General features: G+C 33.4%; 3 protein-coding genes across 3 annotated transcripts in view; 2 read left to right on the plus strand and 1 right to left on the minus strand.

Annotated features, from left to right (window-relative positions):
- Window positions 1-835: 835 nt before the first annotated feature.
- On the plus strand, window positions 836-5,501 carry LOC126843468 (TELO2-interacting protein 1 homolog). The gene is made up of 17 exons (XM_050581024.1): window positions 836-931; window positions 1,088-1,326; window positions 1,399-1,535; window positions 1,615-1,792; window positions 1,863-2,034; window positions 2,094-2,368; window positions 2,468-2,676; window positions 2,753-2,935; window positions 3,057-3,287; window positions 3,368-3,643; window positions 3,718-3,929; window positions 4,000-4,244; window positions 4,315-4,441; window positions 4,536-4,726; window positions 4,821-5,049; window positions 5,117-5,245; window positions 5,308-5,501. The coding sequence occupies exons 2-17, from the start codon at window positions 1,133-1,135 to the stop codon at window positions 5,383-5,385; spliced, it is 3,066 nt and encodes a 1,021-aa protein (XP_050436981.1). The 5' UTR covers window positions 836-931; window positions 1,088-1,132; the 3' UTR covers window positions 5,386-5,501.
- A 225-nt stretch (window positions 5,502-5,726) lies between these two features.
- Window positions 5,727-7,504, minus strand: LOC126843469 (golgin-45). Its single transcript, XM_050581025.1, has 5 exons — window positions 6,856-7,504; window positions 6,515-6,789; window positions 6,308-6,436; window positions 6,041-6,236; window positions 5,727-5,943 (listed from the first exon to the last, which is right to left on the minus strand). Exons 1-5 carry the CDS (start codon window positions 7,237-7,239, stop codon window positions 5,803-5,805), a joined length of 1,125 nt encoding a protein of 374 aa, XP_050436982.1. The 5' UTR covers window positions 7,240-7,504; the 3' UTR covers window positions 5,727-5,802.
- Window positions 7,505-11,255: 3,751 nt separating this feature from the next.
- LOC126843480 (two pore potassium channel protein sup-9-like) overlaps window positions 11,256-23,733 on the plus strand; it is a 28,976-nt gene continuing 16,498 nt past the window's right edge. Inside the window, exons 1-2 of the mRNA XM_050581038.1 lie at window positions 11,256-11,722; window positions 16,454-16,783. Of these exons, the coding sequence (XP_050436995.1) occupies window positions 16,657-16,783 (127 nt within the window). The 5' untranslated portion in view covers window positions 11,256-11,722; window positions 16,454-16,656. The remainder of the gene's footprint in view (window positions 11,723-16,453; window positions 16,784-23,733) is intronic.

The following is a 23,733-nucleotide window of genomic DNA, read 5'->3' on the forward strand; positions in this document are numbered from 1 at the left end:
AATCCTCTTTGTCATGTTGATAAATCTACACTTTAGTTTTAGCTTAATACTAATATTTTGCGAAAAATCGCCTTGACCCGGACCTTTTAATAAATATGTATACAGCGTCCTCTTAATGCAAATGCTTTCGCAAGGAAGGATCCGAAGGACATCCGTTTAGAATTCCCAAAAGCCACTTTCTAAATATCCGTTGTTGAGATATCCTGGGGTTTCCTCTAGATTTCGCAGGGACTAATCAAATAACAATACCCACGGAGTTACTTGGACAGTTCTTAGGGAATTGAATTAATTATTTGCAACTATAAAATAAAGAAAATCATTTTTTTTTTTATAAATCTAGTGTTCTATGAATTTTGTTTTGGAAGCACAATAAGTACATAGGAATTTCGTTATGGTGGGACTGTATCAGGAGACAGCTGGTATACAGAATCACATTTATTCAAAATTCACATTTAACATTTTTTAATACTATATTCCATTAATGAATCTTAATTCTTATAGATTTGTTATGATTCGTGAATTAGAAGATAATAAGTATGTTAATAAACAGTCAAGGTGGATTTATGTACATTAGCCTCGCAAATAATATATAATATATTATATCAGTGATTAAGTCATGGTTAGTCCATGAAACTAACGTACTTATACATAAATTGACGTACTTATGTCATTTTCAGAGAAGAATATGACTTTCTTTGGTTACACAAATGTCAAATAACACCACCAGATGTCACATGAAATCACAGTGAAATATTAATAGTTATCAGTTTTTTGTTTATGATAAGGTTATCATTTTATCGGTAACTGATAAGAACATACTGATAATTAAACTTGCGCCACCGGTCATTCAGAATATCATGCTCGAATCTCAAATTAAAATTCTGGTTAATTTTTCTATGATTTTAAATGGACTTTAAACAATTTTGTATCGGTAATTATTTCTTCTACTATTATAATACGGAAAATACTATTGATAAATATGTCTGAGACGAATAGTTTAATATTGTGTTATAATATTATATTTAATATAATATGTATAATTTTTTAAACAGTTTCTTTAAATTACAATGTTTTTTATTTTTATTAGGCAATAGGTTTATATTTATGACGAGCTCCTAGTGCAAGAGTCACCATGACTGTAGATAAAGAAAATTTTAAAAAAGCGTTTGAAACGCTTAAACCAGCCTGTGATGCTTTCATAACAGAACCTAATGCTAAAAATTCAAAGCGACTGGCAGAATTGTTGTCCACGATTCCAACAGACTCTCTGGAACCTCTTCAACGATATGTGCTTATTCCGATAGAAGTACACATGAAAACCGACAAGTATGAATACTCTACTAGTAATTTAAATTGCAATATGTTTTATAACGAAAACACATTATGATGTAATTTTAGATCGGACAACACATTAAATGTACTGAACGTCTTAACAACGTTATTGCAAAAAACATCCATTGACGTATGGCCAACTTTCAATGTAATTTACACATTGTTAGTTAGTAAACTATCCAACAAAAACAATCCAGAACAAGGTATGTAACAATCAAACGTCATGTTAACAGGTTTCTTTCAAAATTCAAATTATACCTATTACTTATTTTTCTTTTTCAGTTGTTGATGTTTCCGAAGATATAAAACTTGCAGTAACAGTTTGTATGAACTTGCTAGTTGGCAAAAGTAATGTTTCTGTTTTAAGTCGTCTCTACCGTGAAGCTGATTGTAAAAATGTTGGATATTTCATATTCGTGTGTACAAAAATGATAAAATACGAAAAAATGAATGCTTTGAGGTTGACAACTTTTTAAAATAATTTTGATTGTGTCTATAATATTGTTTTATAATACAAACGCAATCTGCAGGGTTGAAGCCATAAAGTGTATTCAAATTTTAACTTCTGTTTGGACAAAAATCAATGAAAACGGCATTCGTCAAAAAATTATTGGAGATTTAACGAAATTCGTCCCTGGCGTTTTGTCTGTGTGTAGTATTATAGCTAATGCTCCGGACACTCAACATCATTCTTCGACAGTCGTAAGAACTTAACATTGAAAATACCAACACTTTTATTACATTCAGTCTTGTGTTTTTAGGCCGCTCTGAATTTATGGAGTTCGATAACCTCTTTACTGATATGTGACGATCATGTTGTAATAGAAGATGGAAATCCGTACAATAAACACTTAAAGACTCAAGTTTCGAAGAGTTTGAGTGATGAAGAAAAACAGTTAAATGGCTGGATCAAAGAAAATAATAAACAATTTAAAGTGGTTCTTTCGTATATGATTAAAACTAGGGAACATCAACATTGGAGAGTTAGGCTTCAGTTGGTCACTTCCTGTAATTTATTGTTAAATAAGTGTTCGAGGTAATTCACCACAACTTAATAATTACTAAATTCAATTGCCATTCTTTAATGTTTTTAATTGTCCGTTTTAACTAGTAGTAATTTTTTTTTTCTATTTAGATCTATGAACTCATCGGTTACCGATTTAATTGAAACTTTACTGGTTTTGTCGGACGACGAACAACCTCAAGTGGAAAAATTAGCCAACGAGTCAATAGTGAATTTAATTAAAATATTTGACCAACGCAACGAGAAGACATTAATCGAACTATTGGAAGAAAGTTTTTATGTGCTCTTGAGTAGAATCCCACGATCTATTCGCATGTCCAGTAATGCATAGATACATTTTAAGCTTACCGTAATAACATAATTGTTGTGTACTCATGACACATTGTTTGTTTTAAGATTTGGCCAAGCAAAAAACTGACTTGTCCTTGTTGTCGGGATACATAAAACTTTTTGGTCCGTCTCATTTACCTCGTGTTCTCAATTCGTACGCACACTTGGACCGAATGATAACTGTTCTTACGCAAGTATTAGAACTTGAATACAAAACTATTTCTTTGCTAAAAGACACCACAATTAGAGGTTCGCACACAGTGGCAATTCATTCTTGACTCCACAATAAATTTAAAAATAATTTTGATGATCACTAGCAATAGTGATGACATAGCAATAGTTTTATTTATTTTATGTTTATACGTATTAGATTTGAATAATTTGCAAACATCATCCGGAGAATTGTCTTTGAATGTGCCGTGGAAGCAATGGGTTCATTTCATTGACACTTCTGCAATAGTCAAAATAGAAAATATTTGTAAACTTATCGGCTCATATGGAGATCGGAACTTTATTGTACGATATTTAATGGACCTATTTGAAACCAAGACACAGTGTCGAAAAGAAATCACGCTTTTACTAAACTTGACATTATCAGAAAGTAAGCGTTGTGTGGTTTTTAAAATAAAAGTTAAATATTTAAAACTAATATTAATATAGTATATTATAAAATATTTTCAGATAATGATGACGTGTGTCATTATGATTTGGTGAGCGATGTGATACAGTTATATTTGGACAACAAAGTGTGGTATTTGGCTACGAGCGCAGATGACGAATCGACTCAAAACATTGCAGAAACTCAGAAAAACGTTTTACAAATTTGTCTTATGACTGAAGGTCTCGGCCACCTGGTGTCGTCTCTTGATTTGGCCAAACAACGTGTGTGTTTGGTTCATTGTCTGTATCCAATATTGGAACGTGTTGGCTCGGAACTAAACTCGATATCTTTAGCTGGTACACAATAAACTATGTCGTGCTCGTAAATAAATGTCTAAAAATAAAATCTAAATAATTGTTTTACAAAACAGGTCAAACGGCGATTTCTTTGATTTCCAAGTCTGGCGGTTATAAAGATCCCGTAGATCTCGTCATCAAAAACTCAGATTATCTATCACATCATTTCACCACCAAGCTGTGGTTGTTGAGAGACCACCCGGAAGTTTTAAACGCGCTTGGCGTAGTTATGAACATAAATAACAACGATAATTTATTACATTCATTTCATGCCATAGTTACTGATGTAATAATACATATTTTTTTTTATAATATTATTTTTATTCAATTATATGCTTGTTTAATGTTTTTTATAGGTTTTAGTTCAGAGTTGCGACGCTCACCGTACAGATAATTTACATTCGTTCTTGAAAGTGTTTTATATATTCATAGTGTGTGTTCGTAATTGGCTGGAAAATTCCAAACCCAAAATTGAGTTTAATTATAAAAAGTCAAAGTCATCTGAAGGCAGTATTGTCGAAAATCTTTTGGAATATCATAGAATGTCAACTATAGATTTAACTAGGAACGATGAATGTTGGCAAAATGAACCATCGTCTGGGTGCGTTTTAAGTTAAATTTTTCTATTCTAAATTAATTTTTAAAAAAATGTATTTTATTTTTTTAATCAGTCAAGGTATTGGAAGCGACAATGAAGAAACCGAAAAGCCTTTACCGCCTTACATAGAAATGGTAGTTTCAATTATGAAACGCGTATTACATTTTCTGCCGTTACAACACCATTTTCTTCCATTACAAGTAATCGCCATTTTTTAAATTGTTTTTCATTGAGCATAATTTACAAAAAAGTAAATAAAATGATTTAAAATTATCTGTATTTTTTCCTTTATAGATTCTTAATGAAGGGTTAAAAGTAATATCTAGTTATGAAAACCAGCTGTTGCCGATGGTTCATAAAATATGGTCACCGCTTTGTACTAAGTTCAGTGTGAAATCTGATGATTTAATCTTCCGAGAAGCGTTTAACCTGTTAAACACTATGGCAATATTTGCCAAAGATTTTATTAAGTCTAGATCGTTGAAGTACGTTTAATGTTTAATGTCCATCTCTGCTTACCACTGTTGAAGCGTGCTTAAACATTAACATTACTAATGTTCTCGTTCATTAATTTTACAGACTAGTCATACCGTGCATAATGGATCGCTTGAAATCAAGTTCACACGAAAGCAAAAATATTCCTAAAGGAAGTGTTTACTTCACTAGCCATAAATATAAATTGCAGCTAACGATACTGAGCAATTCGGCAGATTTGGTATTAAATTTAAACTTGACGGAGAAAGACATGTATGACATGTCAAATGCTGTAGCTTGTTATTTAGATAAAAATCAACCACATTCTTTACAAGTAATCGATGTTTACTTATTGCAAAAATCACTATTATTGTTACACCCTTATTAATTTTTTTTATAAGGACAAATCCAAAGAATTCTATTTGAAATTGCATGCCAAAAATTCGGATTTCACGTGGATTTATTTGCAGTCTTTGTACGTAGATGAACATGAATACAAATCTAAAAATGAACGTCTGCCGACAATCAAAGTATGCAATGTGTGCTATAATTTTCATATAATTTTTATAATTATTCTTTATTTTTTTTTTAGGTTTTTAGTACATCGAAATTTCAGAAAACCGACACTTTGAAAAATGTGACTGAAATAATTAATTTGTTGGAGACATAGCTTAATTTTAAGATCATCGGTAATCTCTAGATTATAAAATACTTACTAAGTTTTAAAAAATGCTGTGATATTGTAAATATATAACTTAATAAATATATAAATTTTACACTGAAAAATTCATAGAGTTTTAACTCATTCTATGTGCAATATAAATTACAAAGCGCTACCAATCGCTGCGAGATGTGCCACGAGTCTTTACTGGCATAGACATAATTAAAATAGTTGTACAAATTTTTGTTTCAACTTGACAAGATTCGATAGTCAGAACACGAAGAGTAGTGATTTTTGGTATAGAAAGTTATCGGTTTATTTTAAAAATAAAATATAATTATTTAATAATATAATTGTATAATAAATCTATTATTGCTCAAAAATATATTATTCACAAAAATTAACAAAGATTTTACAAGTAATAGTTCACACATATTTTACACTGCCTGTACAATGCATGCAGCACAGCTGTATATTCGACTCTAAGGCTTGTGACGCTTCCATTATGGCATTACACGTAGCGTCAACGTTATTCATTTGTTCTCTAGGTAACGATTGTCCTAACAGCTATCAAAAAGAAATAACAATTATTTATTTTTAAATAAAATCGACTAGTAGTTAATGAAGTATTCCCGAAAACTATGTTTCGGTGTCTATTACCTACCTGTTGGGCCCGAGATTCAGCCTCGGTTTGGTGGACAGCAGCGTGGACTTGAAGTTCTTGAGCTGGAGATTTTATAAGATGTCGTTTAAGAATGAACGATATCCTATTAATGTCTTCAGCTATAGTTGTACTATTGAGTGGTTTTTGTTTGGTAAGAGTTTCTAGTTTATATTCATTTTGTAAAAGCCTCAAATTCCTAAACATGGAAAAATAAAATTCAATTTATTTAGAGTATTATTTTTGCAATAAAAACTATTTAAAACATACTCGTGAGCCGATTTCAGAAGATGTCTATTTTTTCTATTCTCGTCTAATACAGATTGCAGTACAGCTTCTAAATCGTCTACACGATTGCATAGGAAAGATTTCCATTTAGATAAGTCTTCAATTATTAAACTGTAAAAAATTAAAACTTTTTAAATTAAATATTAAAAGTATAACAGTATAGTTTTAAAAAGTTTCTATCAATTTTACCTGCCGGCTAAAAACTTGCTCCGTAAAACATCTCTTTCGCCCGCAACAGTTTCTAATTGGTCTTGACGACCAGCTAATGCGCCTGTGTAGTTAAGAAGTTTATGTGCTAACAGCACCTTATCTTCCGTTAACATCTGTATTTTAGCTTCAACGTCTTCTCCGATCGATGCTACGAGCATAGTTTTAAGTTCATTATTTATTTGCGCTTGAGACCCCATTTGTTGTTCCATAATTTTCAATTGTTCTTTGAGTGTACGCACATCGTTTTCAAGAGTCTAAAATGATTTTATAACTTTAAAAAAAAAAAACATGTTGAAATTTAATTATAAATGTGAAATTACTTGTTTTTCCGTAACTAGTTTGACTAGCACATCTTCTTCGACCGTGTTGGATGCTTTACTGCAAGTAGATGTAGTTGACAGTCGTCTCTTGAATACTATCGGTTGAGTCAATTCGGGCACAATTGAACGTACGGCCGCCTTGTAGGGTTCGTAGGGCACAAATTTTGGTTCTTTGTCGGGTGACTTTTTAATAGAATGGTATGTTTTTGACCCAGGTGTTATCACGTGCATTGTTTTTCCAGGATAACATTGTCGACTTGACAAACTGTTCGACAACTGTCTTTCTCCGTTAACTGTTTGACATGTTTTCAGTTCGTCGGTCGTCTTTTCGCGCTCATCAGTACCATTTGACTGAACTTCAACCGGTCTGCTAGAATCATCCATACCTAAATAATATGTTCAATCCATAGGTGGTGATCTTATTGATGGTATATTATACTTCAAAACTGACTTAAAAAATTGTAGTAGACAATTTTTTCACTGACGTTTCGAACACTTTATCGCGAAAATTTGTCTCTCGTACTGTATAGTACAACTTTACGATTAAGTATACGGTATAAATTGTATATATTTTTATTTAAATTATTTATTTTAGTAAGCCAATGTAAATAGTTATTAAAAATCAAAATATTATCTTTACACGTATTCAAAATAAATAATTCCAGAGCCAACCAAAATATATTATTCTTGATAACAAAATGTGTGATAATAAATATCTTGTAGTGATAACTACCGGTTATCAGCTATCAGTTATCACAACAACAATGATATCTAATTAATTAAAAGTACATATAATCAAATTTTACTTATTTAATATATTATAGTATCGTTTCCTGTGTACACTTTCACTGCTTAAAACTATTATGAAATACAATAAAATAAGCGCCAAAACCATACAGGGACGTCCATCTATACTATGTGTTTAATAATATATTGCAGTTATAATATTTATTGACAGCCCGCTTGTTTTTTATTTAAAACAAAGGTATGCCGTATGATATATATATATAATGTATATTGACATAAAAATCTTAAAAAACAAGTTCTGTACAGAAATGTAATTATTTAGCTCCCTCAAACAGGAAGAATGTATCCTTATCGAAAATGAAACAACTTGGCATTCTGTCTTTTGCACCATTGCTCAAATATTGACCTCGCATTCCTCTTTGGGCAATTAATCGTTTGAAAACGTACCACAAAAAGCTATTTTTTATTACTTTTTCCATAGAAAATTCTTCGAAATCCAGCTAATGTCCTTATGTGTATGTTGAATGGATTTTGTTGAAAACAGGTAACATATTACCTGCTAAAACTTTTTATCCGGGATTTCTGTTTTTCTGTCTTAACTGGACTTAGTGTACCTATAGAACATAACAATCCTATCGAAAAAAGTTATGGAGTCATCTTTGACACCAAAAACGAGGTACTTAATTACAAAATTAGTGCTACAAACTGCTGCGGTTAGTTTGTCTACTGAAATTCTAATTTCTTTGTTAAAATTAGAACGAGCAGGTGTAGAGGTCCCTTATAAGTGTATTAATTTCGAAAAACATTTTTAATAGATTAAAACAATTGCAATGCTATACATTTCTTTCCTATAATTATGTTTTCTTTTATATTGTACAAGTGTAATGGCGTTGATTAAAAATTATACGAATAAACTTTAAAAGTGAACAAGGGGAGGACGTCGACTAATAGGATTCGTTTAATTAAAATAATGACTAATAAAAAAATGGAGATAAACTAAAACTAAAGTTTTCTTTTGACCTCCTCTTACAAAGATGAGAGGAGAAGACGGTGTATACGATTTAATCTGTTAATTGCAAAATCCAACATGGCTTTGGCGTAAAAATGATTAGACAGAATATTTGAATTATAATTTACTCGGTTAAAGCTTTTTTTTTTTTAATTTCAGATAACAAAAGTGGGATATTATACTCGGCAAGCACGTCTTCAAGGAAAGGAGTTAACTAATTATTAAATAGAATGTACAAAAGTAATACCGCATAACCCTTTTAACGCCGTATTTTCATAAGAATGTAAGTAAGTAAGTTTGGCAGATAAAACTTGAAAACACTAAAGTTCTTAGTGCTGTAATTCCCAGAAGGTTAATTTTTAATTGTCAAACCCTCGTCTTAGGTATTTACTTAAGTACATATACTTTGATTGTTTTTTTTTTTAATGTATTTCTATTTATATGTATTCGGTTACAATACATTATACTCATACTTTTAGTAGTTCCTTATAGTTTTACTATTTTTTTTTATTACATTTATACAAAATTATAATATATTTATATACTCTTCCGATTGCCCACGGGTACAATATGTATATCTATTATCTATATATTTGAATTGTGAATCATGAAAGATGGCGACGTCGTGCCTTTATGGATATTTATATTTTTGTCGGCCCAGAAACAAATAGAAAATTATTCAAAAGTCGGTTGTAGCCGTTAATTTTAATGGTATACTTTTGTTTAAAATATTGTTAATATATTATTGGTGCACTTAAACTCTTTGCACGGAGCCTATATTGATTTTATTCTCCACATAACAAGACTGGGGAAATATTTAAAAAATATATATATATAAACGGTATATCTCAAAGGGGTGTATATTTTTTTTTTACCCTATTTGATCTCTTCCCTTCCAATATTAAGTTCAACTGGCCCAACTTTGGGATTCGTCCAACAGCTTCTTCAGCCAAGATTTGGTGTCATCATTTCCGGCATGAATAAATGTCACCATAATTTTTCACACATCAGTACAATGGCATAGTGCAAATGATTGGAATATTAGTATTTGGCTGATCATAGTAGTTTTTGTATTTTCTGTGCTATTTAATTTAAAAATGATTTTTTTTGTCCATTATCCCTATCACTAATTAGTTAATATAAAACCTGGCCTGTGAGTACCTCTAATGGTCTTGTTACTAGCTTTGTTGGCATGTAACTTTGTCAAATTAAGAGAAACAAACCCCCGGGATTAGTAGCCAGAGTGATTAATATACTGGGGAACGTGCGTCATCTCGGCTGGCACAAACGGCATAATAATAATATTGTTTTCGAAAACGTCACTGTCAGACCGCTTATTGTGTTAAACCTGGACTTAAGAAACACATCACCACAAATCCTCCATACAATAGGCGCCGTGTTGTAATTTTTGTGACCACCGTGTGAAAAACAAACAACATAGGATATCCTCCCGGATTAAGGACTAGGGTTTTTTTTTTCCAAGTCTACACGAGTACTTAAACACTACTGTGAAATTCCATTTAATCTGATCTAAACATAAGTGCATTAACACGGATGCACTGTAAATTTGGGAGCAGTTCTTTAACCCTGGTACCAACTGGTGTCTTTATAATATAATACCAAGCCCGTGACCAGCCTTTGAAGGCTTTGGCAATTGAGTATCGCATCTGGGGTTAACAGTCACTCGAACACTGTACCCTTTATAGCTCGTTGAAGTGCTTTGCCTGTAAGGCTCTCAAAGTTTTTGGTTCCGAACTTCAAATTAAAGTCGTTTATTGAGTATTTAAATATCAATTTTTAAAACTTATTTAGTATACAATTTTTCATGTAGATTAAATTATATAATTATTAAAAAAAAGTATATGGCCAAAAAAAATTACTTTTTTAACATCTGGTAGATAGCAATTTCTCTAATAACCAATAGGCACCACCTAAATTAAATGTACTTTTTCTGAGAAAATAAAACTATACAATAAACATTAATTCTGCTACAATGGTAACTGAAGGGTCTTAAAGTTTAGTAACGGTCCTTGAGACTCGTTCGTTAATAATTAAGAAGTGTGCTCTCTTATAGGATATATGGTCAATTAAATGAACCTGAAAAACAGACCCCAGAATGAAATGCTCCTCAAGGATAACAACATTGTCGTGAACGGTGCTAGAAGAGAGTTAAATATAGGCTCTTTGTCGGTCAGTTTGGGCTTGTTTAATAGATACACTTTTTTTTTTGGGGTGTCGCAATGGTGTTACTGACGTCCAAACGAGACGGGGACGAGGGACGGGGGCTTCTTCTGTATCCCACTTTAGGTTTTAATCTTTCCGCGTGAACCCCACAGAGGAAAAACAAACAATCGGTCACGGTGCGGTATCCTGCGAGCCGCCCAATGGACGCGCGCCACCGCCGCCGTCGCCGCATAGTCGGATACGTACGACACGCACGCACACACACACACACATCTCATCCCGTATAATGCATATAGGGGAGGCGGCGGCGGCGACGGGCTTACCGTGAAAAAACCATGTGCGCGGCCGGAGATGACGTCACGGGAACAAACGGGATGTGTCGCCGCGAGAGAGGGAAATATTGATTCTGGTACGGCGGCGCTGCGCCGACCGCCGCATTTTCTCTCCGCGGATTCCTGCCGTAGTCTCTCCCGAGTCCGAGCCGTCGGCCAACCGACGCACACCCGGATTCCGGCGGCCGTCGTACGACGTTGCGCTGCTCTGTCCGTTACCCCCTATCACGCACTCACCGACACATTATAAACACACACGTTCGTAAAAAAAAAACTTCACATCCGCACGCAAAAAACACACTATCGCATCGTATTCACGCGTTCGTATGTAAATCAATTCGTTTTTGTATTGTTTTTCCTACAATATTTATTAAAGTTTCAATCGGTTAGTGTTATCAACCGGCGTGTACGCACCGATGAACCGTCCGGCCGCCGTCCGTCCATAGGGCCGCATCGGTCCGCCGCGTGCGTGGCCGTTTCGCTTTTCCGGTCCGTCGTCCGCCGCCGTTGCCGGCCACGGTGGTGGTGGTCGTCGTCCAGTCGCCGTCGTCCCCACCGCCGCCAAACCATCGTCGACGGGTCTATGCTCACTTAGGTAAGTCCAACAGTATTATAAGACGTACAATATGTCACCACCGTCCCTGTAACGCGCGAGGGGGTGTGATGGATGCTACTTGTAACGGTTAGCGCGTGTAAAAACGGTGTTGTGTAAGTATGTTATTATAGCCTGACCGAAGGCGGTGGTTCGATTAGGCTTAACTCGGCTTACGACGTGTGCCGGCAGCTGGTACGTACACGACGGTAAATTACTATTACCGAAGGCGGGGGGCCAGCTATCTGAGAAGCATGCTGTGAAATCGCTTTGGCCAGAAAAGCTCTGAGCAATAACTAATACAGTGTCCACTGAGTATCCTAATTTTCTATCCGGTCAGTTCTTTTACACACACACAACATAACCGAAGGGAAGAAAAGACGGGTTTTGAATTAAAATAGTTCATTTGCAATGATAGCTTTGCCGGAAATCCGGTTAGGCTAATCGACGGTCTTTGTAATACATATAATACACCCACAAGCCTGACAAGTAGTATTTCATAGAACGCGTTGCCTTGGAAAGTTTTTTGAAAGAATCACTTAACACCACTTTCCTACCGACCCTGTTGTTGTGAAGTAGATGTAGGGGAGAGGGTTTAATGTCGGGGCACTTAATGTTATTGGACCGTTTGCTGACCGGAAATGCGTCCGGGTGTAATTCATTTTTTATTTAAATGTACCTGACCCGTGTCGATAAATCTTTGGATAACCTGTCATACCTGCAGATAAGAATTTATTAAGTAATCCGGTGTGACCACAATAATTATATTATATCTATAATGGCAAGTCATGACTAACCCCCCACACACGTTTGAGATAAAGCGTGCGGAAGTTGTTCAATAATTATTATAGAAAATTTAAATATGATTTGCACTGTAAATAAAAACTCTACAACATAGTTGATATTTGTAAATAGCATAGTGCACGTGTAAAATGTGGTAAATTAATAGATAGAAATTTTACCAGACGCAAAAGTACCCGATTATTTATTTATAGATGTATACATTTAAAGATAGTGTAAAAATTGTTTATAAATTTTACGAATATAAAGGTATAGTGTGTCGTTTTTTTTAATAGGAATGTCCAGGAAAAGTCTTTAACAGTTGAATATTGCGTATAGGTTACTGGTGTTTATTGAAGAGTTATAAACAGGGGGCTGACATCCACTTAAGACTGCGGCCGACCCCAAGTAGTCGGTATTAATAGAATAGTAAAAAAATAATATATTGAACTAATGCATCTTCTACTACACTTTAGCACTTTACATATAAATACAAAATCATGTACCATTCAGTGGCCAGACTATGTCGACCAGACAATACCACGGTAACATCCGGTCGTATAAGAACTTAAGTCGCTGAGAGCCCTGATTTTTTCTTATCGATTCTATAAACGGTTGATTTTGCGCTTAAAAACCATATAACTGACTTTTTATATGGGTTTTTTTTTTTAATTTATTCTTTAAAATAGGAGAAAATCCTTGTTTTTATCTTTGATAAATGTACATAAACGGACAACCGAGTAGAGGAGAGATCATTACATTTTACGATACTTTTTCCTCCCTCCAACCCCCCCCCCTCCCCATCTCCCCCTTTAGTGCTAGAAAAGTCCGTACAGCTATTCCTATCGTTAAATTCTGGTTTTTTTTTGTGCATAGTTTGTGTTTTACTTTATAAAGGCTGTACAGTGTATGGTTCTTTGTCCAGCGTCGAATTGGGCTAGGTTTTTATTGTAGCTCGCATATAAGCATATTAAAACGGCCGTCAAAAATAAAGAAAAGAAATGATAGTCTGAAAATGAGAAACTTTTCTCAATTGACATTGACCTTCAAGTTGGCATAGACAAAGAGAAACAGCTACTTTATATTGGTTGTTGAATGGTGCAGGCAAATATTTAAAACTTAGCTACATATTAAACAATGCTGCTAAATAAAACATAAATAATAACATAATAAAATAGATTTTGTCCTTGTGGGATTTCTATATCACAATATTTTATATTTTGTCTGATTGAGATGAATAACATTACTTTCTTACCCCTCAAACCCAGTTTAATATCTACCTCAAGTATAGGTACCATTTGTATGTATGGCCAATGTATTTATAGTGCTGCTGTAATGTAGTATACAAATATCTATTGTATTTTACATTGCACTTAAGTTTTCTTGTGAATGATTTAATTATAATATCTCATTTGTTTACATACAAAGGCTGTATTTTTTTTATTCATGTCCGGTTGTATAATAGTTACTCTTCGATAATTTTAGTCTATTAAAAAAACGTTTTGTTAATAATTTTTTTAGGTTGTAAACACAATAAAAGTATTATTTTTATTCCTCTTAATAACCGGAACGTTTTAATTGAAAACAATGGTTATTGGTAATTTTTGTCTTGGCTTCGTTGTTGTTTCTAGAATAAAAAATAACGGCCACTTTAAAACAAAATGTATCGTTCAATTAATAATAATAGTTCTTTTTGCGGTTGGATATTGTGATAATGTAAACTTTATGGATGGAATTGTTATGCAAGTACACTCAATTTCTGCCCGTCTCGGTAGGTTAGATGATCTGGTAATTGCTAATTATCATACTTGACGCGGATGCGTTTTTTGTAAATTTGATTGAAGTGGCTTTTAATTGGACCTAAAAACAGGCTAAACATTATTACTATGAAAAAAAATTCCATTGCTTGGCTGTGGCAGTATTTGATCAACGACACCGCTGTACCGATATTGCCTATCCACAACCCCATCATATACTATAATCAAGAATCGTTTACCATATAAGCGGTGGAATTTCATCACTGTGTATAGTAACAATATAATACCGGTGAAATAAATATACACGAATAGTTTACCGTCCGAAATCACCAGACAAGCCGGGTTTCAGTCACAGATTGAGAATATCATTACAACCGTACTGTATGTACACATTCTGTATTCTGTACACGACTTCAATATACCCCAACGACACTAGACATTGAGCACTGATTTCCTGTCAAGAAAATATTACTCTTTTCATCAGAGTAAAAAAAAAAACTACCTAACCAGTGGATACAAAATTACATTAATTATTATGATTAATTATGACCTTACAGATATGGGTTAATAAGGGTTGGGACCATTTTGGTTAAGCTCGCGGCCTAAACCGTCCTAAAGAGCGACCCTGTCGCTACACGTGCTGGATTTGCTTTTAATTTCGATAGTTGATACCGATGTGGGTCAGCAGTGCGTGTTAGATTGAAGATAGAGAGAGAGAGAGAGAGAGAGAGAGATAATACAAATTTAACCGTGACGATGTGCGCGTTTAGGGAAAAAAAAGTGAAGTTAACGTCTCGTCAATCATGCGGCGTGGACAGGTCGCCGCCAGTGTACTTTCCCTATAAAAACCGCTGTCTCCGTGTTTGTACAGTGTAGATACACATTGAAATAAATGTAACTACGGTGGGGGCCAAGATACATTGGCTATCGATTCTGTAGCTACTAGGTAGCGGCAACTACTGCTTGTAAAGACTGCATAGCGCATCGGATGACTCTTACTTTTCGCCAAATACTAAGTAACGGCACTTACATAGTCTATTATTCGACTAACGTGGCCGTTCGGAGACTCTATAGTGGCCTTTGACAGTGGTGGTAGATAATTTATTATCACTATGACGTACATTCACACAATGGAAAAATCACTTTTCCATTAACGTTTATCATAAATCGTTTGTCAACTACCAGAAAATCATAGTATTTTGTTGACTTTTAACTATGGTAAGGTTAGGACTCATTTATGCGTTTTGTGAACAATGTAATGTGATTAAAATATTTGTATGTACACGCAGTGATTTATTTATTTGTGACAGTAGTAGCAGTACATCGTTAATCAAATAGACGATAGTTCTATTTGATGAATTAATTCACTACCTAAATAATGGTTTAGCCTACCATGTACAATGGCAATCAGTATTTTGAAAGCCTTGCATCTTTAACTTGTTAGCAGCGATGGTACAAGACACATCGAATCATATGAACAATTCTAAAAGTGAAAGGTTTTCTAAGTTTATACCTATGTATGGGAGTACTCTCATTATGTAATAGTTGTAAGTACAATGAATGAATCCCATGTACGTTAAATACATTTTTGTCGAATATATTCCTGCTAGGTTAACTATTAGTCTTGAGTTGACGTTTTAATCTATTGAGGAGTTTCTTATTCCAAAAGTATTAAAATTCATAAAAAACTTAATAAAACTCTAATTGAGCGTTGGCCCACGGTTTAGTTACACCAGTCAGACATATCTAATCCATAAAAGCATACTAAAGTATACCATACAAGTAAACAAGTCTTAACTCATTCACTATCTTTGACTTGACCCCGTGCGCATCTGACTGAGGTCTTGTACAAGTCAATCGCCGGTTTCTGAACGCTGTGGGCGTCCAAGAAGTCGTTTGGACGTTTGCTCACTGATAGTTCTTATTGGAGTTGAGGAGAGGCGGTTATCTTTTGCTGGGACCTAGGTATAGCTATCAAGTGTGGTATGTACTCTGCCATAGCTAAGTAAAGCATGGTAGGCGTGTCTTTCGTAGCCAGTTAGTCGTTGTCAACTGCTGTTAACTGGAATCTTGTTACTTAGGTAGAGTTAGTATCTCATCTAGAGTGGTGGAATTTGGCGATAAGTTTCCCCAATCACAAGGTTGACCTCTTGCATATCGACCAGGCCAACATGACTAATGTGATTGCGGTTCGCAGGTTGTAATGGGTGCGCCGGAAGACCCTGGCTGCCATGTTGGACAGACGGATGCACGCAGCACTCGATCTGCACGACACACATGCAAATCGCCGGCAATGCACGCGCAGTCGGCGCCCAGTGGCTTCAGCTGCTGCGATAGCTGAGGTGGCGGCGGCGTTGGTAAGGCGCCGGTGGCGGCCAGCACCATGGTGTCGCCCGCAGGATGAAGAAGCAAAACGTCCGCACATTATCGTTGATCGTTTGTACGTTCACCTATCTGCTCATCGGTGCCGCTGTTTTCGACGCTTTGGAGTCCGAGACGGAGATACGCAGGAAACACACACTGGACGGTGAGTAACCCGACATTTACACTTGATAATTATAAGTAGTCTTTTGCCTATGCATACACCGTGTCAGGGATCACGGCACACCGATGGCCTGGACAACGGAGGACTATTTGGAGTATTGGATTACTTGGGCACTATTTGGGGTATTGGAATACTTGGGTACTATTTGGGATATTGGATTACTTGGAGTCTTCTTGGTTTACTTGGCAAGTTCCTGACATCAAACAGGATGCCAATAGGACCATACCGCGTGTACCGAATGTCCATAGTTGGGTAATTCCCAACTAAGGACATCCGGTATGTGTAGCTTATTTCATTTGGTTTTCTATTTATGATACGGGGAAGATAATGCAAACTTCCCATAAGTTTCCAGACTTTCCGGCGCTATAAAGGACAAGTCTAAAGCGCCTTATGGTACGATTTAAATCACAAGTTAGGAATTAGAAAAGTGTTTTTTTGGTTTTTCCATGTTGCGATCCGCTACAGATGAGGTCATCCACACTAAATAATCTCCTTATCATCTATTCACTTTATCTCTGATCCAACTTTTCCCAGCCTTCTTTCTTTCAATACGGCTAATCAGTTTTAACAGATTTTCTCTAATTTTCATGCTGTTAGCACAACTTTTAAAGCACCTTTTGAAAACTTTATCCAAACTCTGTTTTAACCTAATTAATACACACATTCCATCTTAACGTTCGCGTTTCGTCAAATTTAATTGTTGCTACTTGTTTTCTATGCCCAGCACTAACTTAAGACAACTGATGTACTACATAATGGCCTTACAATATTTGTGTTTAATACCTACAATTCTGAAAGGCACTTTATTGTATTACATTGCATCAGAAGTGAATTTGAACAATTACAAAAGTATAGTTAAATGGGCGGACCCTTTTTTCGGTGTAGTTTTTCCCCTAAAATATAACCGAATCAGATAATTTTCTTCAATGTTTTATTTTTCCCTGCACATTTTTCCGAGAATCATATTTTGTTACAGATAAAATGGTTTTCAAGAAAAACACTCCGATGCAAATCAGTGCTAGTAAATAAATAAAAAAAAAATCGTAAAAATGTTCACTAAGTAATGAAAAGGGTTTTTTTTTCTAAGAAAAATTGTTTGGTAAAAATATATTGTTTTCCAACACTAATCACACAGATACCCATCGAAACGGTTTCGTTGCAAGTATTTTATCTTTTTCAAATGTTTTAAATACTTCTGAGAAGGTAGCTACGCCTTCTCAGAATTTATACACAGTTATCTGCACAGTGGTCATAAATCCGGGACATATTTAAATATCCTGGGCACACAGATAGGTTAGGTTAGGTTGAAAAATGAATATGTAATTTTTTTTATAAATTGTAATTTACCTCTAAATCATTCAAGTTTATAATTGTATCACCCTATTCGTGATATAATTTTTTTTTGATCGAATATTATTATTGAAATTATTGCAAAAAGTTAATTTTGAAAATGTGTGATCAATCAGGGGTAAAGTATAAGTAAAGAGTATTTGGTCGGAGGACAAGTCTACTATTGAATGAAAAATAGGAATACCTATTTAGGATTTATTTAGTTTCACAATGAGAATTCATAGTGCTTCGGCGGGGATTTATCGCATTAGTGATGTTGAGTTATATTTAAAACATTTTTTATTGAAACCCATTTAGTGTTAAGTGAAATGGTTAAAGTGATAAAATGTATTATTTTGTAAAAGTCCATAAAAAGGTTTAACCATAATGAAATACATTTTCGCATTAAAAATAATTAGTTAATTATACTTGAGTTAACTTAAACCAACTTTGTTTTTTTTTCTACTTTTAAGTAGTTATATTTTGATCTTTAAGTGTATTCAGCAAAATAAAGTCCATCCACTTGTGAGAAAAAAAACAGTTTTTAAACATGGTCGATGTTGAAGCACTTGCTAATTTTTTAATCTTTCTATTGTTTTGTGGGTAATTTTTGTGGGCGGCAACTGCACTTGATAAAGTCTATCGACAAGCTTACCCGCAGATCACAAATATTGTGTATACACCGTGTAACATAATTCTCAATTGGGTATTTTCCAAACGCTTTGATGTACTTTGCAATACCTACTTATAGTAATCCCCATTGACGGAATTAAAACGCTTTTAATACGGTCAATAGATCAATCCTGAATTTAATTCTAAGACAATTTTAAGTGCTAACAAAATAATATTATATAAACCAACTGGAGTAGGTTAGATTTTTCTTATGATTTTTTTAACACGCTTATATTAGCTTCCCTTGTATGTACGTTTGTATGTTTGTATGTAACTATGTAACTAAAAGAGATAGGCAACCGAACGTACATGCGTGTATTCATTGTTGTTTACCTGAAGTTTTCAAGTAATAGAGACACGTATGTACTAGAATTAAAAAACACGATTTTAAAGCACATCGAACTAAAAAGTGGAAAATAAATATAGTTTAAAAAAACTAAAAAACACGCTTAAATAGTAAAATAAACTAAAAAGTAGAAAATAATTTTCAATATAAAAATCAATAAAAAATAAATAGTATTATTGTGAAAAAAGCGTGGGGTGCTACATATATCAGTTCTTGAAAAGCGCCCCACACTTTTTTCACAATAATACTATTTATTTTTTATTAATTGATTTCTATACTGAAAATTATTTTCTACTTTTTAGTTTATTTTTAATCCTCCAATTGTAGAAAGTAGAATAATATTAAGAATGGTGACGGGTACTATAGTACAATTGTTAACAGAATACATTAAACATTCTAACGGGATTGGGTTAACTGTATTTCGTCATGCAATACAACTTTATAATATTGATTAGTATTTAATTAACTCTAACGCATCCATATGGTTTGGTATCTTTGTCTGCTATAAAATTGAAGAAAACGTAAAATGTATCATCATCATCAATCTGAACATTTCTATTCACTTTGAATTTCGCATAAACATGATCACAGTCGTTATGGTCAACGATATGGAAATTCAAGTCGTCTGGTATATTATGATCCGAAAGGTATTTTTTTAACTGTAAAGAAACAATTTCTATTAATTAATTTTCAGTTTATTAAAAAAAAAATATAGATATCAATGATTTACATTGTTTTTCAAGGTTTCGTCTAAGACCTTTGATCTAGACAAAATGGTTATAGAATGATCGTAGCCTTCCGGCGTTTGTTGGCGCGCGTACACACCCGCATGGGTTGTATAGTCAGTGTCGAACACAGTTAAATTCATTTTCTCAGCAAGAATTTCAGCTGCAAAGTGAATTATAAAAATTACCAGTTAGGTAACTATGTAATATTATTTCGTTCACCATAGGTAAGTGAATTTAATTAGACCCTTAAATAATTAAATATTAATGAGATACACAGGGTAAATACTTTTTAAACAAACATCTAGCTAAAATGTAAATCTAATGGAGCACATAAAGAAATGGTTTAGTATTGTGTGGTTAGAACAACCAGATGAACCAAGAAACAATGGTGGTAATCGAAATTGAAGTACTTACGAATATTGGAACTAACAGTCCATGATGATGGTACAGTTAGATCGACTACCAATATTCCAGTACATCTGTACTTAGCTTCAACGTCGTCACTAGAGCCTCTGTATCCCGTTATACCCATACCATCTACTAGATCTGTACAATTTGTACAAGCCTTACAATTATTACAACGCTCACAACCTCTACAATCCACACAATGCTCACAACTTATACCACCTACTAGAACTGTACAATTTTTACTGTCCATACAACCTACACAATTTCTACAACCTCTGCAATCCATGCAACCCTCGCAACCGACACAATCTCTACAGTTTATACAACCTGTACTATCTCTACAACCTCTACAATCCATACAACCTTTACAATTTTTACAACCTCTACAGTCCATGAAAGCATCTAGATAGTTTACGTTTCGGGCATTTCGAGTGTTTTTCAGTTTCAGTGTGTAAAAATCATACACCATGCATCTAGGTAATTTTTCCGTTGATTGTATGGCGTACCATGGTCCTAAAAACTAAAAAAGGAAGCGACGGATCAGTACGAGTACACAGAATTTACTTAGAACAACAACAATATATTTTTAAACAATTTTGTCTGTTGTTTTTTTTTTTTTAGCAAATTGCAGCTAGAAGATGTTCTAATAAATAAAAATAATTTAGTTTTCGATAATTTTATATATTTTTCCTGCCCTTTGCACTTAAAAGGTGTTACCCCAGCCGCCAGTATATTTCTCAGATCGCAAGTCATTAGTGTACCAAGTTTGATTAAAATTGCTATCTCACACAAATACATAAAATATTAATTTTAAATTATAATTTCCGGGTCACATTTTCTGTTGACATTTAAACATCTAAGGGAGGGGGGGGAAATGGGGAAAGGAAGTTACATGAAAAATTAATCAAAAACGACCGACGTTGGTGTCCTATAATATAAGCTTTACCGATAACTATCTTAGTTTGTTCTTATAATATTATATCCTGTCAAGCAGCAGATGCATAACTAAGACTTACTTGTTTCGGATCGAAATTAGGCATAGGTGAAATATTATAACATTGATGTCCCGAAACGACATACAAACAACTAATTAACAACACAGCTAAAGAAAGCAAGCCATTGAACTCCATTGTATGACTGTCTAAAAAGCCACGTAAATTGTATACTATTAAAATCAAGAAAAAAAATAACAGTTATATCACATTGATAGACACAACGTGTTATTAGCCAGAAATATAAAAATTGTCATTACATAAAAACCCCAAATTTTGGGCTTTATAATAATTTATTTAGCGTGATCTTTTAATCGTGAACCACTCTATATCTCATTGGATTTAATTAATAATAATTTAATTTTTTTTATAGTGTTTTATATGTATAGATTCGACGCGGTGCTAGTTATATATCTAAACAATTAAAATTATTAGATCTACCAAGAGAGTAAAATTTAAAATTTACCTTTTTTAAAAATAGAAAATTTTAAAACACTATTTAATTGATGAACTTTTTGAGAAAAATATACGACAGACAGAAAGGGCGTTCTTAGTTGGGTTAAGATTACTTTGAAGCATGATGCAAGGCGTTCTTTATTTGATTAAATGTGTCTTGTTTTATTATTCCCCATCGCTATTTTACTCCCTGTCTTAATAGGCTGTGTGTTGGAAACCTTGAAGTTTACTTTGAAAATCTGTATGAATTTAATAGGATAATTATTATTCACATTAACCCAGTCAGTTCCCTTAACCTCCCTAGATGCTATCAACGTTCTAAATTAATATAAAATCAGCACCATCAATTTGATTTATATTATTATGATAATGTGGAAATATAATGCTTACCATTTTTTAAAGTATCAATTTGTTGTAAAATATTTTAGCTTACAAAACTTTTATATTTATTCTCAATAGATATAATCCTGATGACGAATAATGAACATCAGTTTTTTTTATTCTCACAATCATTACCTTTTCACTAATTACGAAGTAATTATAATGTTACTAATTTTTAGATTATAAAAAGTGATAGTTGTTGAATTATAATAAATATACCTACACATTTGGAGAATTTCAGTAGGATTAAAGAATAACGACACTTCACTAACCTAACCTAAAGAAAAATGGGTTTATTGTACTAAAACTATCGTAATTATATAGTTTTGGAAATATTAAAATTTACAATTATTAAAAAACAGTAGCCAGCCGAATTAGATTGGATCACAGTGAATAATGGTAACGAAACATAGGATAATATTAACTAGTATATTTAGCTAAATAAAAAATAAAATAAATTTTAAGGAATTTCCAATTTCTTATAATGTTTACTTGTAAATACTATCTGGTACAGTTTAGTTTTATTTAACAATGCATAAAGAAATGTATTTATACTAAGCTAATGATTTTTAATTAAACAAATAGTATTGGGTTAGCTGTAGTTTGTCATGCTATAAAACTTTAGAATCGATTAGTATTTAATCAACTTTAACAAATCCATATAGTGTGGTGTATTTGTATGTTATAAAATTGAAGGATATGTAAACTCTTTCACCATCATCGATCCGAACATTTCTATTCACTTTGAATTCCTCATAAGGATGGTCACAGTCATTATGGCCAACGCTATAGAAATGTATATTATCTGGTGTAGTATGAATCAAATCTATAAATGAGATCAACTGTAAATTTAATAAAAAACAAAGTAGTTTTTTTAAATGCAAAGAAACAATTTCAATTCATTAATTTTCCTTTTTATTAAAAAAAATGTATATATATCAATGAATTTACATTGTTCAGCACGGTTTCGTCTAAGACCGTTGATCTGGAAAAAATGGTTTTAGAATGATTGTAGCCTTCTGGCGTTTGTTGGCACGCGTCTACACCTGCATGGGTTATATAGTCAGTGGTGAACACAGCCAAATTTATTTCCCCATCAACATCAGCTGCAAAGTAAAATATAGAAATTACCAAATAGGTATCTACATAATGTTATTCCGTTCATAATAGGTCCGTAAATTTAATTAGACCTTTAAATCATTAAATATTAAGGAGATACACAGGTAAATATATTTTAAACAATCATGTAGCTAAAATATATCTAATGGAGCACTTTTAAGAATGGTTAAGTCATGTGGTTAGAATATCCCAGATGGCAAGAATGCAATGATGGTAATCAAATTATGGTCCTTATTAAAAAATGAAAATATACCTATTCCTCCATTACTAACATTGAACCAAATAAAAATAAAATAGCAAATCTAGGTAATATGGCATTTACATAAAATGTAGTTTAAATTTTTCCTGTATCTGGTTAAAAGCATACTTACATATTTTGCAACTTACTTAAACGTTATTTTATGACTAATGTGAATTCGATGAGCTTGGCAATCTGTTTCGAAGTAAGTTTTTTTGGTCTTCCCTATGTGCTTATACTGCTCATACTGTTGATTTATTGAC

This window comes from Adelges cooleyi, unplaced genomic scaffold (genome assembly GCF_023614345.1).
Source record: "Adelges cooleyi isolate 19-005CV unplaced genomic scaffold, UGA_ACOO_1.1 ACOO_flye_CR_arks_rails_tigmint_CR_PRNA_574, whole genome shotgun sequence".
NCBI classification, from domain to species: domain Eukaryota; kingdom Metazoa; phylum Arthropoda; class Insecta; order Hemiptera; family Adelgidae; genus Adelges; species Adelges cooleyi.